This window comes from Cynoglossus semilaevis, chromosome 12 (assembly GCF_000523025.1).
Source record: "Cynoglossus semilaevis isolate Cse_v1.0 chromosome 12, Cse_v1.0, whole genome shotgun sequence".
Classification (NCBI taxonomy): Eukaryota; Metazoa; Chordata; class Actinopteri; order Pleuronectiformes; family Cynoglossidae; genus Cynoglossus; species Cynoglossus semilaevis.
The window spans coordinates 16,403,852-16,417,581 of NC_024318.1; the positions used below are offsets into that span (position 1 = coordinate 16,403,852).

The 13,730-nt window shown below is 37.2% G+C and overlaps 2 protein-coding genes, 1 long non-coding RNA gene and 1 other non-coding gene across 5 annotated transcripts in view; all 4 read left to right on the forward strand.

The window, feature by feature from the left end:
• Positions 1-1,463, forward strand: part of wbp1la (WW domain binding protein 1-like a) — a 4,283-nt gene extending 2,820 nt beyond the window's left edge. For both annotated transcript variants that reach the window (XM_025060998.1, XM_008322523.3), the window contains exon 4: positions 637-1,463. In XM_025060998.1, coding sequence (XP_024916766.1) covers positions 637-1,067 — 431 coding nt within the window. In that variant the 3' untranslated portion in view covers positions 1,068-1,463. The remainder of the gene's footprint in view (positions 1-636) is intronic.
• A 2,778-nt stretch (positions 1,464-4,241) lies between these two features.
• LOC112487859 (uncharacterized) lies at positions 4,242-8,851 on the forward strand. Its single transcript, XR_003051349.1, has 4 exons — positions 4,242-4,260; positions 4,395-4,436; positions 4,946-5,014; positions 6,428-8,851. It is a non-coding gene; the product is annotated as an uncharacterized LOC112487859 (long non-coding RNA).
• On the forward strand, positions 6,738-6,811 carry trnat-agu (transfer RNA threonine (anticodon AGU)). Its single transcript has one exon. It is a non-coding gene; the product is annotated as a tRNA-Thr (tRNA).
• A 604-nt stretch (positions 8,852-9,455) lies between the features above and the next one.
• The window catches only part of slc2a15a (solute carrier family 2 member 15a), an 8,096-nt gene continuing 3,821 nt past the window's right edge, over positions 9,456-13,730 (forward strand). Inside the window, exons 1-5 of the mRNA XM_025061003.1 lie at positions 9,456-9,955; positions 10,480-10,578; positions 12,095-12,255; positions 12,889-13,013; positions 13,095-13,272. Of these exons, the coding sequence (XP_024916771.1) occupies positions 9,944-9,955; positions 10,480-10,578; positions 12,095-12,255; positions 12,889-13,013; positions 13,095-13,272 (575 nt within the window). The 5' untranslated portion in view covers positions 9,456-9,943. The remainder of the gene's footprint in view (positions 9,956-10,479; positions 10,579-12,094; positions 12,256-12,888; positions 13,014-13,094; positions 13,273-13,730) is intronic.

Below are 13,730 nucleotides of genomic sequence, written 5' to 3' on the forward strand. Positions count from 1 at the left end.
GTGTGTATGTAGAGCCCCGATTATGACACAAAAGATCAGAGGTCACGGTTTTAGACAACAGTGACCTCTACAGTCTACGATATAAATTTACTGCGAGCTGGAAAAAAAACGAAGTATTTTTGAAATACCTTTTGTAGTCATGTGAGTTAAAAAAAAATCGTACTATTATTTGTAGTATCTTGTGATACTAAAATCAAATCAAAGCTTGTAAACCATCAAATGTAGTATTTTTACGCGAGAGGGAAACTTCTTAAGCGTCGACTGCTCCTGTGTTTTCGGGTCACTTTGTTGTGTATGTGTATGAGAAGTTAGATTTATGACGTTCCTTTTTTTTTTTTTTTTTTTTTAGAGAACTTACTAATGTGACAGTGATGTTGACTACTGTAACTCTGGGAGTGTAAGCTTACATTTCCTGTTGGGAGAAACTTTGTTAAAAGAAAGATGATTCAGCAAACATTGACCTCGAAAATTCTAGCTGTGAGCATTTATTTTTATAGATGAATTTCCCTCATTTTTACACCTAAAATCTCCTCTGAATCTTTTTAATTCTCCTGAGATGTTGTTTGCTCTCTTGCATCCAAATAGTACTTCAGTAGGTCAAACACTCACAGGCACATTTCAAATGTTTTCCTCCAGGATTCTTACCTGCGTATCTGCTGCCACCCTACGAAGAAGTTGAGAACCGACCGACCACGCCTCCTCCCCCGTACACCCCCGTCCAGACAGAACCTCAACCAACAGAACCTTCAGAAGACTTGCCTCTGCGTCCCAACTTAGCTGTGCCTATCAGCAGGATCGAGGACGCGGCCCTCCAGAATACTCCAGAGGCCACAAACGCACATCTCCACAATGGTAACAACCCAAACAAGGACTCCACGCCAGGCAGGTACCGGCGATTTACGGGCGATTCCGGAATTGAGGTATGCGACGGTCAGGAACCGTGGGATCAGCGCAGCATTTTACAAAGAGAAGAAGAAACGGAGGAGCCTGGTGTTGCGCAACACGGCATGGAATATGATCTCTCTAGCGCTGGGACTGTTGGAGCCAGTGAAAATATTTACCTTTAATGTTTCATAAACTGATGCAAAAATTTGACCCTCGGTGCTCGGGGCTGTGGTCTTGTAGCACATGTGCAGGTTTGACTGGCCTGGTGACAAGCTCGGAGAAAATCGGAAGCACCTTTCTTACTCGGAATCTTTTTGCCTTAAAATTGTTAGTATTGATATTATAATTACTTTCACACTCAGTCTTCTTTTTTTTTTAAAAAAAAAAAAAACCTCTCCTAAAGTAGCTAAAGTGTCAGTGTTAGTTTGACTAAAATGTCCTGCGTAGAACTTCTCTGTCCGCCTTGTAGGCCCAGGTAATCCATAACGGGGTCAAGAGTCAAATTGTGTATATATACTTGCTTGTATATAGGACGGAAAAAAAAAACGTTATGTCAACCAATAAATAGCCTAATACGACTAAATCTGTGCTAGTCCCACTTCATGTACCGCTCGACTTACCGTAACCAGTATATATACTTGCTTGTATATAGGACGAAAAAAAATAATCTGTGCTAGACCCACTTCATGTACCGCTCGACTTAGTAACCGTCCGGAGCAGTCGATTAGAAGGATACCAGACTAAGTTTTTCCTTTAGTAACTGGGATTTAACTGTGTCTCTCTCTTGTGCTATTGTTTTCAGCAAGATGTATATGAAGCAGGACTAATAATATCAGAAGCATATCCCCTTTTTTTTTATATATATATATATATTGGAGGGAAAAGTCTGTTTACATACAGCAGTGGTATCAAAGTCACCAGGTTTGATTCATCGACCTGGGAATTTAACGTGAGACGACACGACAATTTTGTCAGCCAATGTAATGCCAAAGACAATATTACTGTAAGCAATAAATATGAAAAGGTTATCTTTACCATTATCATGTAGGGTCACATAAGAAACAGAGGTGTTCCGATATGGTTACAACTAGGGATGGCTCGATACGACGTTTTTTTGATACTGCAACTTGGAGTATCTGCTTTTCTCCTTGCTGAGGTGATAGGCGATGGGTGTCGGACAAGGCGGTTCAAAGTCTGAGTATCGACCCTCAAATCCCTAGCCATCCATACTTGTAACTGTTGTGTCTGTGTAGCACCAGACGGATTCTTCCACCGATCTGCAACATGCCGCGGACTGGTTTTTTTCCACACTTAGGAAATCGTGGTCACGGGCCAAGAATGTTCTCCGCAAACAATATAAACAATCCGACTGATATCAAAAACAGTTAAAAGTGCATCAAAGTAACACTCGCCGTTACTGTAAGTGTAGCATGTTCTGCAGAGAGAGTTCTGCAAGTGAGACGTTCAGCTGTAAAATGCAACTTTGTTTTGTTTTGAAAGTCAAAGGCTTGTTCTGTCTTTCCCGACTGTAGTCCTCTTCGTCTTTTTAACCAAAGCTCTCCGAAAAAGTGTCTTAATGTGTTAAAAGGTGTCTTTAGTTGGGAAAGAATTTTGTCTTCTTTTTTTTGTTTTTTTTTTTTTTTAATAAAACATCTTTAGCACTGATAAACTGCAAATAATACTTTAGTTTTTTTTTTTTTTTATTCTCTGCAACCCAGTACATATCCAGTGGTTTAGAAACCTTCGGTTTGAACTAAAATTTGCCATTTTAAGGGAAGTCTTTGTTGGAAAAGTATATTCTGTGGACTTTAAGGATCATACTTTTTTTTTTTTTTTTAGCAAACTCTGTTTCAATCCTAATACAGAAAAACAACCTAACCATTATTTTCAGCTTCATACCTTGAATTTTATCCAAAGGTTTTTTTTTTTTCTAATGTAAGTAAGCTATTTTTTTTGACTCTGTTGCAGTAATGGAACACTAATGCCTAATACAAATAAGCTGAGCTTAGTATCTGATACTACTGTGATACTGAAGATACGGGATAACGATGAGCAAGGACTGCGTTCTTGATAGAGGGCGAACACAAATCCTTCTGTTCTGTGAGAGTTGAGACAGGACACGACTCAATCGTCACCAGTCGTTCATTTGTGCACAGCAATGATTTTCAGATTTGATTGTGCTGCAGTGTCGGGGTGAGATGGGTTTAGTCTTGGCCCTGGATTCACGGGCTCCTTTGTTAAGGGATTTGAACAGAAATATAACAGGTAACTTGTAAATAAACTCATTTAGCTACTGTTTTGACCGATGTTGGGATTTTTTTTTTAAATTCCACATTCCACTCTGTATAAAAATTCAGTTTTCTATGCAGCCTTCAAATATTTTTGGATTGTTTTTTTTTATTTTGTCCGTAATGATATGATGTGTTGACAAAGACCTTATTGACTCAGGACAAAAGAGAAAAAAAAAATCAGCGAAAGAGTCGGTTATTTTTATCTGCATTTGTTCGTGCAGAAATGAGGGAAAACCTAAAGCATGAGCTCATTTAACTTTACCTTAAAAGGTGACACATTTTCAGTTCATTTAAAATGTGGATTTTTTTTTTTTTTTTTTTGTATCTGCTAGAAAGTTTATAAAGTGATTATGTTGACAAATTGCTCAAACATTTTGACAGGGATGTGATTTAAAGTGGTACTGTATATAATCATTCTCTTTCCATACGATCTGAGCCATGTTATGCTTTTGATTCCAGTGCAGCCTGTAACCATTAGATCACCGACAACAAAAATGCTTAGAATAAAGAAAATCATTGTCATCTGATCTGTTCCTTTTTTTTTTTTTTTTTTTTTTTTTTTTTTAAAAACAAATCAGCCAAATTCCACTGTGAATTACTGGTATTTGATTATCCGTAATTCAGTTTTGTATCCTTCAAAGTACATAATCGTCTGATGTACAAATTTCTCAAATAAAGATGCTAATTGACATATTTCTTGTTGTATAAAGCTGCCGTTTAACACATGAAATAACATGATTGTGATGGTCAAATATATTCTATATCACACTATATTTTAGTCAATGTTACGGTCATTGTTTGCAGATATAACAGATGTATCGTATTTTCCGGACTGTAAGTCGCACCTTTTTTTCCGTTGCCTTCCTTTGGCTGGGTTTGCGACCTGACCTCAGGTGCGACATATATATTCAAATATATCATTTCACATGATTGTTATTCTCACACTGATTGTTGTGCTTGTGTGCTTGTATACCAGTATCTGCTACTCCTGTAACACTGAAAATTTACATTTTTGTTCATTTCACACAGACAGCCACTAGAGGGCGTTCTAACTGGCTGGTCCCACTTATACTCCGGAAATAGAGTGAGTATTTTTACACTCCGGAGCGACTTATAGTCCGGAAATAGAGTGAGTATTTTTAGTTGTGTATTTATGGATTCTTGCAACAAGTCCATGTTGAAGTAATTATTTTGTTTTGTTTTTTTTTTTAAACCTAGAAACGTGAAGATATTGTCTTACTGGTCCATGGCAGATCACAGGTAAAGGGAGTTTTACTATAGCATTTTTCAAGATTTTAAATACATTTTTGTAAATTAAATCAAACAAAAAAAAAAAATATTTTGTGTTCAGCTGTTATACAATTCTTTTCAGTGATCAAGTACTAATAGTTTATATATTTACATGGGAGTTGGTGTGTCCTTCATTTTGGGCACATACTGTATGTTCAAAACAGTCTGGGGAAAAAAGGCAGGAAGTTACAGAAAGTATCTTTTCCACAAAAGCTTCTTTTCAGATTAGAGACAAACAGATATGATTCAAGGCGGCGTCATTAAAAAAAAAAGTTTCCTTTTCCATTCCATTCCATTCCACAATTAATGTAATAACACGGTTACATTATTGACATCAAAATAGTTCACGATGTACCGTCATAAGACAGTCATTGAACAGTCACTTGATTGGTCTGAACATTATTATTTATTTATTGCAAATACTTTGTCTTTGTTCTTCAATGTGTGACAGGATGAATAATTTAATACTCTTCCACTAGGTGGCAGCAGATGGATATGAAAACTAAAAAAGGGAAGCAGAGCTGTTGAGTGTCTTTTATTCAATTCCTGTGAGTATATCAGCATTGACTTCAACTAAACAGGCTGAGATTTTAGTGAATGGAGAGTTAATTTAAACTAGAAGATTATTATATTGATGTTGCTCAGAAAAGGTTGGGAAACACTGCTTAAGTGTATGGGACTCAAAAAAAAAAATTCACATAAAAAGTAACATAACAGATATGTCTTAGCAAAGATAGGCTGGTGGGACAGAGTGACCTACAGCTTGATAAATTGAATGCTGAATCACACGTGCTGAGGTGGTTCAAAAGCAACCTTAAAGTGCCACAGCTGCAAAACAAGAATGAGACTTCGCAAAAACAACAAACAAACAAACTAATAAATGAGCTGCAATGCTGCCATCTAGTGACTTTCACCTTCATTTGCAGCTGTTTTTTCCCCAAAACTATTTTTAGGGCACACGTCATATGGCAAAACCCAGGCTTTTGAGTTATCGTTTTTTTTCATTATTACTGAAAAAATTGATAATGATTCTTACAGATATTACGTAATTATTATTACGTAATAATTGTAATAATAATACGTAATTATTGATAATATTATCGGATATCCCTTTAGGAAACCCTTCAAATCACTCTTCTTAATCTTTTTAAATACTTTTATCACCATCTCTAAAGTTACTCTTCAAAATGAGATGCAGCCTTATACTGTGTCTAAACCAGGCATGGGTAAACTATGGCTCGGGGGCCGGATGTGGCCCGTTCAGCTTTTTAATCCGGCCCGCCAAACCTTTCCAAATGATATAATTTGTTTATATTATCATTGTACTATATATAATTTCTTTATATTATCATTATACTATACTGCAATACCCATGTTTCCCCAATAGAGGGCGTAGAAAATGATAAAAGCATTTTAGCATTTTTGCCTTTACATGTCATTTATCTAAGTTCGCACGAACGCTCCATCTATCTGCTCCTGACCGGGCCAATTGTGGCCCGCGAAAAAACCAAAAAGTTTCCCCACGCCTGATTTATACGTTTTTACTCAGCTTGATCTGTACTACAGAGAAAAAAAAAAAAAAACTGGATCAGTAGGGCTACACTGGAAGTCATTAGGAGAAAATATTTTTGCCATGAGGCTAATCCGTCCAAACAAAGCCAACTATTCATGCGGAGAAAAGTCATAGGATAAAGAAAAATGTGAAAGTCCAGGCAGGTGATGATGTCTTACAAAAACTCTACTTCAAACCTAATGGTCCACAATGAGCACATGTGATTTTTAGAGACCTCATATGCCTACGCTACGCCTCAAGCTACAACTGTTTCTTTGATGTTTCTGGGGGAATCATTTCCCTAAATAGTTTCGGGGATGTTTAATAGGATTACTCCTGTAACTAAAAAAGGGATTACCTTGCTCTTTTCACATTTTTGTTTGCCGCACTAACACCAGTATCTTTATAGAGACTCATGATGCTTTGATTTCCGCACTACCTCCATCTTTTGGATGACTTGTCACGTCCAATCTTGCTAGGTAAGTTGTGACTCCTCATCAATTGTCCCTGGTTTACTTTCTTACTTATTTGTTGTAGCTAATCCCTCACTGTGCTCCTGTCCTTCTGTCTCGCGAATTAGCTGTGCTACTGTGTCGTACAGTTATTTGATTGTCTCCGTCTGCCCTCCTCGGTATTCCCCCCCCCTGTACCAGTTCCTCTGCAGATGTGTCTTCCTTGTTTGTTTTGCTAACCGGTTCCTTTGGTCGTCAACAGCAGTAGGCGCTGTGGCTTAGTTGGTTAAAGTGCCTGTCTAGTAAACAGGAGATCCTGGGTTCGAATCCCAGCAGTGCCTTTTTGTTTTGGTGGTGCCGTAGTGCAGCTGCCTTACACGCTGGAGGTGCTGGGTTTGAATCCCGGGAAGAACCACGTGCTTGGCGCCTCCAAGAGGCGGTCTTTCACAACAGATCTGACCGTTTTTTATGAAACATCCCAGAAAAATTTCTTTCAGAAAATTCGGCGTACTTTTGCGGCTGGCCCGCGTACCATGGCTTCCTTGAACTTTTGTCATCTTTCCTTGGTTCCGGTCTGTCATTCAAAGACTATCACTCAACCGACCATCTGACCGTTTATGTGTATACGTATGTGTGTACAACTGTAGTACCTTTGTTCCGTGCTTCTCTGCCTCTTCCTTTGTAAATTCAGTTAAAGCTAATTGCTTCCAGCAGGCTTTTCTCTTGGCCCGTCACGTTGCTCTCTGTCATGTGATGACAGTGTGCGGGCTTCTTATTGGGATCCTGGACACTGCAGCCTGGCACACCACACTAGAAGAGTTTAACCCAAGCTACCAGGTCTATTGCTACAGCAACCATGACATCCTGAGCGGTGTAGTGAGACGAGAAAGTTCACCATTTACAGCTCGAGGAGAGATTTACTAAATGGCTGAAGAAGTTTTAATTTCCTCTCCTGGGAAGATTACTGCGGTGAGTAGGTGCCGTTGTTAGCTTACTGCAAACAGAGCCAGCAGCTACGAGAATGCAAACTTGCGAATTATTATTTGTCATTGGCGGTTTCGTATACTATTGGTTGTTGTTTAATGAATTTGATGGAATTGACCGGTTGTGTGTTGTGTAAAAGTTGTAGGCGTTTAATACAGTTCAACATCTTAAAATCTGTTGACTGTTGATTTTTTTTTTTTTAAATAAGGTCTTGACCGTAACGTGACACCAAACCATGAAGAGTTAACTTTTTTGAGATAATTAAAGTATAACACGAAACCAGAGCTGGCTATGATGGAAAACATGTGATACAAATTGTTAATTGTAAATTGTTAATGAATATTTTTGCTCCAACAAAGTGTGTAATGTTGAGAGAAAATTGTCTTATTTGATATCACTTTATTTTCAAAAAATCTCACATTTAAAGCCTTGTTTTTTTTTTCCTGTAATGCTGTGCTGATGTAATATGCAGAGTAATCCTTGTGCTTTAGGTCAACAACAGAAAAAAACAAAACAGTTTGCTTAACGTTTGGAGTTCAAGAGTAAAGCAGACGATGGCGTTGAGAGGAAACCTAAAGCTCAAAGTAAAAGGAAATTATAAAATAAAAACATTATATTAAATATATGAAATTAATGTTATTAAACATCTAAAATAAGTGAAGATCTGGAACGTGATTTTTTTTTTAAATATTCTGTTTCACACGTCAGACTGCAGTGCAACCTTGAGAAATAAGATTGATTTTTAGTTGCACAACATTTGTTCACGACCCCATGATAAAAATGAAAAAAATAACTGGAACACATTTTGGTTTCGATTTCTTGTCTTCTGTTAATTTTTCAAATTTTTTAGACAATTCCATTACGCTTTTTGCCCCCTCCAAACCGGTTTAGCCACTCTGTTTATTCTGCTACGTTGTTACCTATAAATGTTCCCCAAGGATCATTCCTGGGGCCCCTGCATTTCATCCCATTCTACCTCCCATTGGCTTCTGCATGTATAACATTTATTTTCATTGCTATGCAGATGACACCCAGCTCGCTTTCCAGCGAACCTGAATTCTTACACACTTTGACAAAAGTCTCACCAAGCTTGAATCCTAGTTTATCTCCAATTTCCTCAAATTAAACAGTGAAAAATGAATGGCTCCTATTCAAAATCAAAATCAACATATATATATACATACACTGTGTATATTTACACTAGGTGGGGAAGCTCAAACAAGTTGGGAACAACCTTAGCAGTGCTTTGTAGTGATCCAAGAAAGCTCCAAGATTGCTTACTTGTTTGTGATATGTCATGGTAAGATTAACTGTGAGGAATTGCGAAGTGGTGCGACGACCCTAATGCAACACTAAAAACACCACCTGAACACTACCTCGCTACCTCACGAGTCAAGGCCAAGGTTTGGGGCGTGTGGGCTCAGCAGGTGGCATGTTNNNTGATTGTGATATCTGCACATGACGAATCTCTTGAAGCACCTCTTGTTCAAACGCCGCGTGACTCATGATAAACTAATAGAAACAAAAAAAAAAAAAACGTGTATCAGAAAAACCGCGCAGACATTCTCCGCGTTAGTCCATTATAAAAGAGCCAGACTTCCATGTTCTTTGATTGAGTTACTCGTCGGAATTTATAAAATGTAATTTGTTAAACTGTCAAATACTTGAAGGCTCTTTCAGGATCTCGCAAAAAGCAAATACATTTTGGTCTAAATAACTCGGGACTTTAGTTACTTACTATTGTCAGTCATGTTTTTTTTTTATTATTACTTGTTTTGAATTTTGAAGTTCATATTTGAAGGTATATTATTTATTTTTTAAACCTATTTTATTAAAGATTTCATATTTTTGCCTTATTTAAATCATTAGGATTTCTCATAATTTATGTATTTCTTTTCAAGTGATTCATTAAGTGCAACATATTGCGGATTACTTGCCTTATTTAAATCATTAGGATTTCTTATATTTATGTATTTCTGTGATTCATTAAGTGCAACACATTACGGATTATATTTCCGTGTGTTTACGTTTTTACCAATATTTAAAAATTGTACCATATTATACTGTTATTTTAGCAAAATATTAGGGCAGTAAAATAAATAGAAAATTGTTAAAAATATTTGTTATAGGTAATAAACAGTGAAGGGAATAACGCCATTTCCGCGACCGCCACGCCTCAGCCACAGGAGCTTCTTATTTTAATTTTTTTTTTTTAATTATTATTATTTGTGCCGGAGGAGGGAGAGACCAGGCAACCCCATAGTTGATGATGATTGGCTAGGTTAGAGTGACCTTTTATGGTAAGCCAATCAATGGCGGCAAATCACACAAGCGTTCAGACACCCAAACTAGCAGAAGCAAGCAGTTGAAAAGGCGATTCTGGATGGAAAGGTGGCTTTTAAACTACTTCAATTCAATTGCTTTAATTAAGTTGTACGCGCTACCACGAAGCTGGTGGATGAAAACATTCGACGACACTGTTGACGACGATGGCGGGCCAGGTTTGGGTTTGTTTTATTTAATTGACACTGTAGAGGTGAAAGCACCTCATAGTTAAACTGTTTACCTTTATTTTTAAGAAAAGACTTGAACATTACAGTATGTACAGAGAGTTAAAAGCAGTACGTTTAGTTAAACTTTATTTGTGTTACGAAGAAAACTGACCAATTGTGGTTCGTTGAGGTGCAAAGCTTTTTTTTAAAAACCCCCTGTATGTACCTGTCTACGCAGTTTTGGCTTGTTAAACCCACTGAGAAAAAAAAAGACATTTAAACTTACATACTTCCCTGGTAACATGTTACTTTAATAGTGTAGATATTGAATTACTAATTCGTTAATTACTAGTTACTTTTTGGGAGAAGTAATGGCTAACTATGACTAACCTTGATGTAACTATTTTTCGGATAAAACTACCGTAATTACTCTTTTGTTGTCTGCTTACATGGACTGTGTTCTTGTGTATTATAAAGTTTATTATTATTACTATTAACATGAATTCACCCATTTTCCTCCTCACTGTCTGCAGCACCTGACCAGCTCCCTGTTGGCAGTAGCATTCCTCACCTCCTTTGGGAGCTCTATGCTTTATGGATACAATCTAGCAGTCGTAAACTCTCCTGCTGTGGTGAGATGCACACACACACACACACGGGCCATTAATGGCAAAAAAAAATATTTATTTCTAAGATGAATTTTGATAACTATTGTTATTATAATTATTATAGTACTAAAGGTATATGGAAGAGGTCTAGGCTAATGTCGCTGATTGGGTTCCATGGAGCATCTGCCAGTTGATTTCTTATTTCCTGATTATATTTCTTGGTTATTCATATTTATATTACACTGCCCGTCATGTGAATACACAGCACGCGAGAATACAAATGTACAAATAAAGAAGAAAAAAACAGTCAAAAAGTGATCAAACTTTATTTTGGTTAAAGCAAATAGACAGAGTTTTAAGTTTACTCTGTCTGTTTGATTGGTGTCAGTACTCAGTGGGAACATTTTACTGTGCAGAACATAACCCTCTTTTTTTTTTCTTTTTCTTTTTTTTTTTTTTTTGTGAATTCCAGATTAAAATGGCTTTCTCTTACCAAGAAATTGCTTTAATCTGTCACATGCATTCAGGTTCCTGGCTGAGTACATGAACACTGATGATGAACACATGCCTTTTTGCATGTCTCGAGTTAGTACCTGAAACAAAATCACAATTACATTAAAAGATACATACATGTGAATATGTTTACCATTGATTAAATGAGTCGTTTTCTAATCTTTAAAAAAAAACAGACTTCTACAAACGATGTATAGTTGTTGCCAGAGGTGGACATTTGTACTCGAGTACAAATGTTATTCCAAAGTAAAAGTTATACAATACAAATTTTACTTCAGTCGTCAAGTCAAAGTACCCTTTTTGTCATTGATGCAGTAACAACACGATAGTACAGCATCACCAGAAGGAACAGAGATATCCTAAATCATAAATCTTGGTTTTTTTTAATCATTTGTAATACTCCAAAACTCCTTTTTTTTTTTAAATTATTTGTAACACTCCAAAACTCCAGCTTGATATGTTTCTGACACCGCTTTGGCTACGTTTGCATTTGCATTTTTATATGTTTATCAGGAAGACAGTGGAATAGCTGTAAATGTAAACAGCTATATTACTAAAATATGTAAACAAGAGAGAAGAAACCTAAATAAAACTGTCCAACTTGCAGGTCTCCACTTGTGAAAGTGCAAACGAATCTGTTTTGTGGTCAAATTAGTCAAACTTGAAAAAAGTCCTTATTGATGATTTATTGAAACAACCCCCCCAGTAGGGGGCGATAAATAAAATACTGGAGTGGAACATTCCTCCGTACTTTGCTTGTCAAAATGCCTTAAGCCTTATGCTAAACCCTAGCACAGGTGAACATTAAGACTTCATTTGACAGTGTTTATGTTTGTATAGCCAAATTTTTACATGCTAGCAAATAACAGACAGGTCGTTGAGGATATCACTGTATGTTCGGTTAGGCCAGTCTTTGATGTGATGTAGCTAGGTCTGTCCAATGATAACAACTGGCCTGCCGTGCTAATCTGCCCTTGAAATTGTCCTCTGTTTCCATTCTCTCTTCTCACTCTCTTTATACTGCCAGTACATCAAGGAGTTCTACAACAAAACCGTGCTGAGTCGTAATGGAACCTGGCTGACCGAGGAGACCTTGACCCTCATGTACTCCCTCACCGTGTCTGTCTTTGCGATCGGAGGTCTGCTGGGGTCACTCATAGTGGGTATGCTCGTTACTCGCTTCGGCAGGTGAGAAATGAGTTTCGCTTCAGTGAATGTTGTCATTTTGCATTCTGTTTGTTTACTGGGCCACCTCCCATCAACTACCCCTGAAAATAAACACAAATGAGCTTGTTGTAAATGACATGCAAAAAAGATGATAATAACAATAATAATATAAAATGAACAATGCAAAAGGAAAATACCATTAAAATTCTCTAGAACTCCTAGACTCTAACGAATAATTCTTGAAATTACACAGAAACTCCAAAATATTTATATATAAAATTTGGGATTTTTTTTTTTTTTTGACATGCAATGAAGAACAACAAGTATCATACTAATAAAGATCTCTGTATAATAATCATAGTGACTGATTATAACAAAAAAAACCTCATCCTAACCTTAATGTAATCTTAATCATCTTGATATTATGAAGAAGCAACACATAAAGGTTTATGAAAATGCCATGATAATTGTTTTAGTAATGAATGCTTTCTGTAATACATTTGGCTGATAAGAATAATAATTAAAAATCAAGTCAACCAGACCCTGTGTCGAAGGTCTTTGGAAGATGTCTTTACCCTTGGGTTTGTGACATCATGTTATCTAAATGTATTTGAAATGTATTTTCAATCGTTGTGTGTGTGTGTGTTTGTGTAGGAAGGGCACGGTGGTGAACTCGACAGTGCTGGTGTTTATTGCCGGCTCACTCATGGGTTTCAGCAGGTTGTGGGTTTTTCCTGAGACGGTCATCATTGGCCGCTTCATCACAGGAATCCACTCAGGTAGTCACGCTGTACAGGCCTCTTCTCACACTGGTAAAACGTAATGAGTAATAAGGCTTTTTTTTTTCCTTCCCCACGCAGGCATCTCTCTAAGTGTTGTACCAATGTATTTGGGTGAGATAGCTCCTAAGAACCTGCGCGGCTTCCTCGGTCTAGTGCCAAGTATCTTTATTGGTACCGGAGTCTTTGCCGCCCAAGTCCTGGGTCTCCATGAGCTTCTAGGAAAGGTATTCAGCGACAAAGAACCAATCACTCTCACCTTTATACCTGTGGTCAATTTGGGATGTTCGATCAACCTACTAGTGTTTTTGGACTGCGAGAGGAAACGCTTTGAAAGTTGAAGGAAAATCGAATCTTTATTAAGACAACATGAACCCAGCAGAATCAATGGAGTCGATTTATACTACCAAACAAATGTATACAGACTGTCATCTGAACTTCTTCATTCTCAGTCTCACTCTTTAACACCAGGATCTTAGCTATAAAAACGACGACCAAGTCAAGTTGTCTTAGTGCTGATCTGAAGGGAGTTATGTCCAACTGAGTCAAAAGCTCTCTGAAATCACACCCAATGAGCCACGGACATTAAAGCGTGACAATATATTAGGAGTGACCAATAGTTAGGAAGGCTGAGGAATGCAGAAATCCCAATTAGGAAAGCAAAAAAATGGGTAACGGTTTTAGTTGCGCATGAGTGATAGTGACTTATAACTTGTT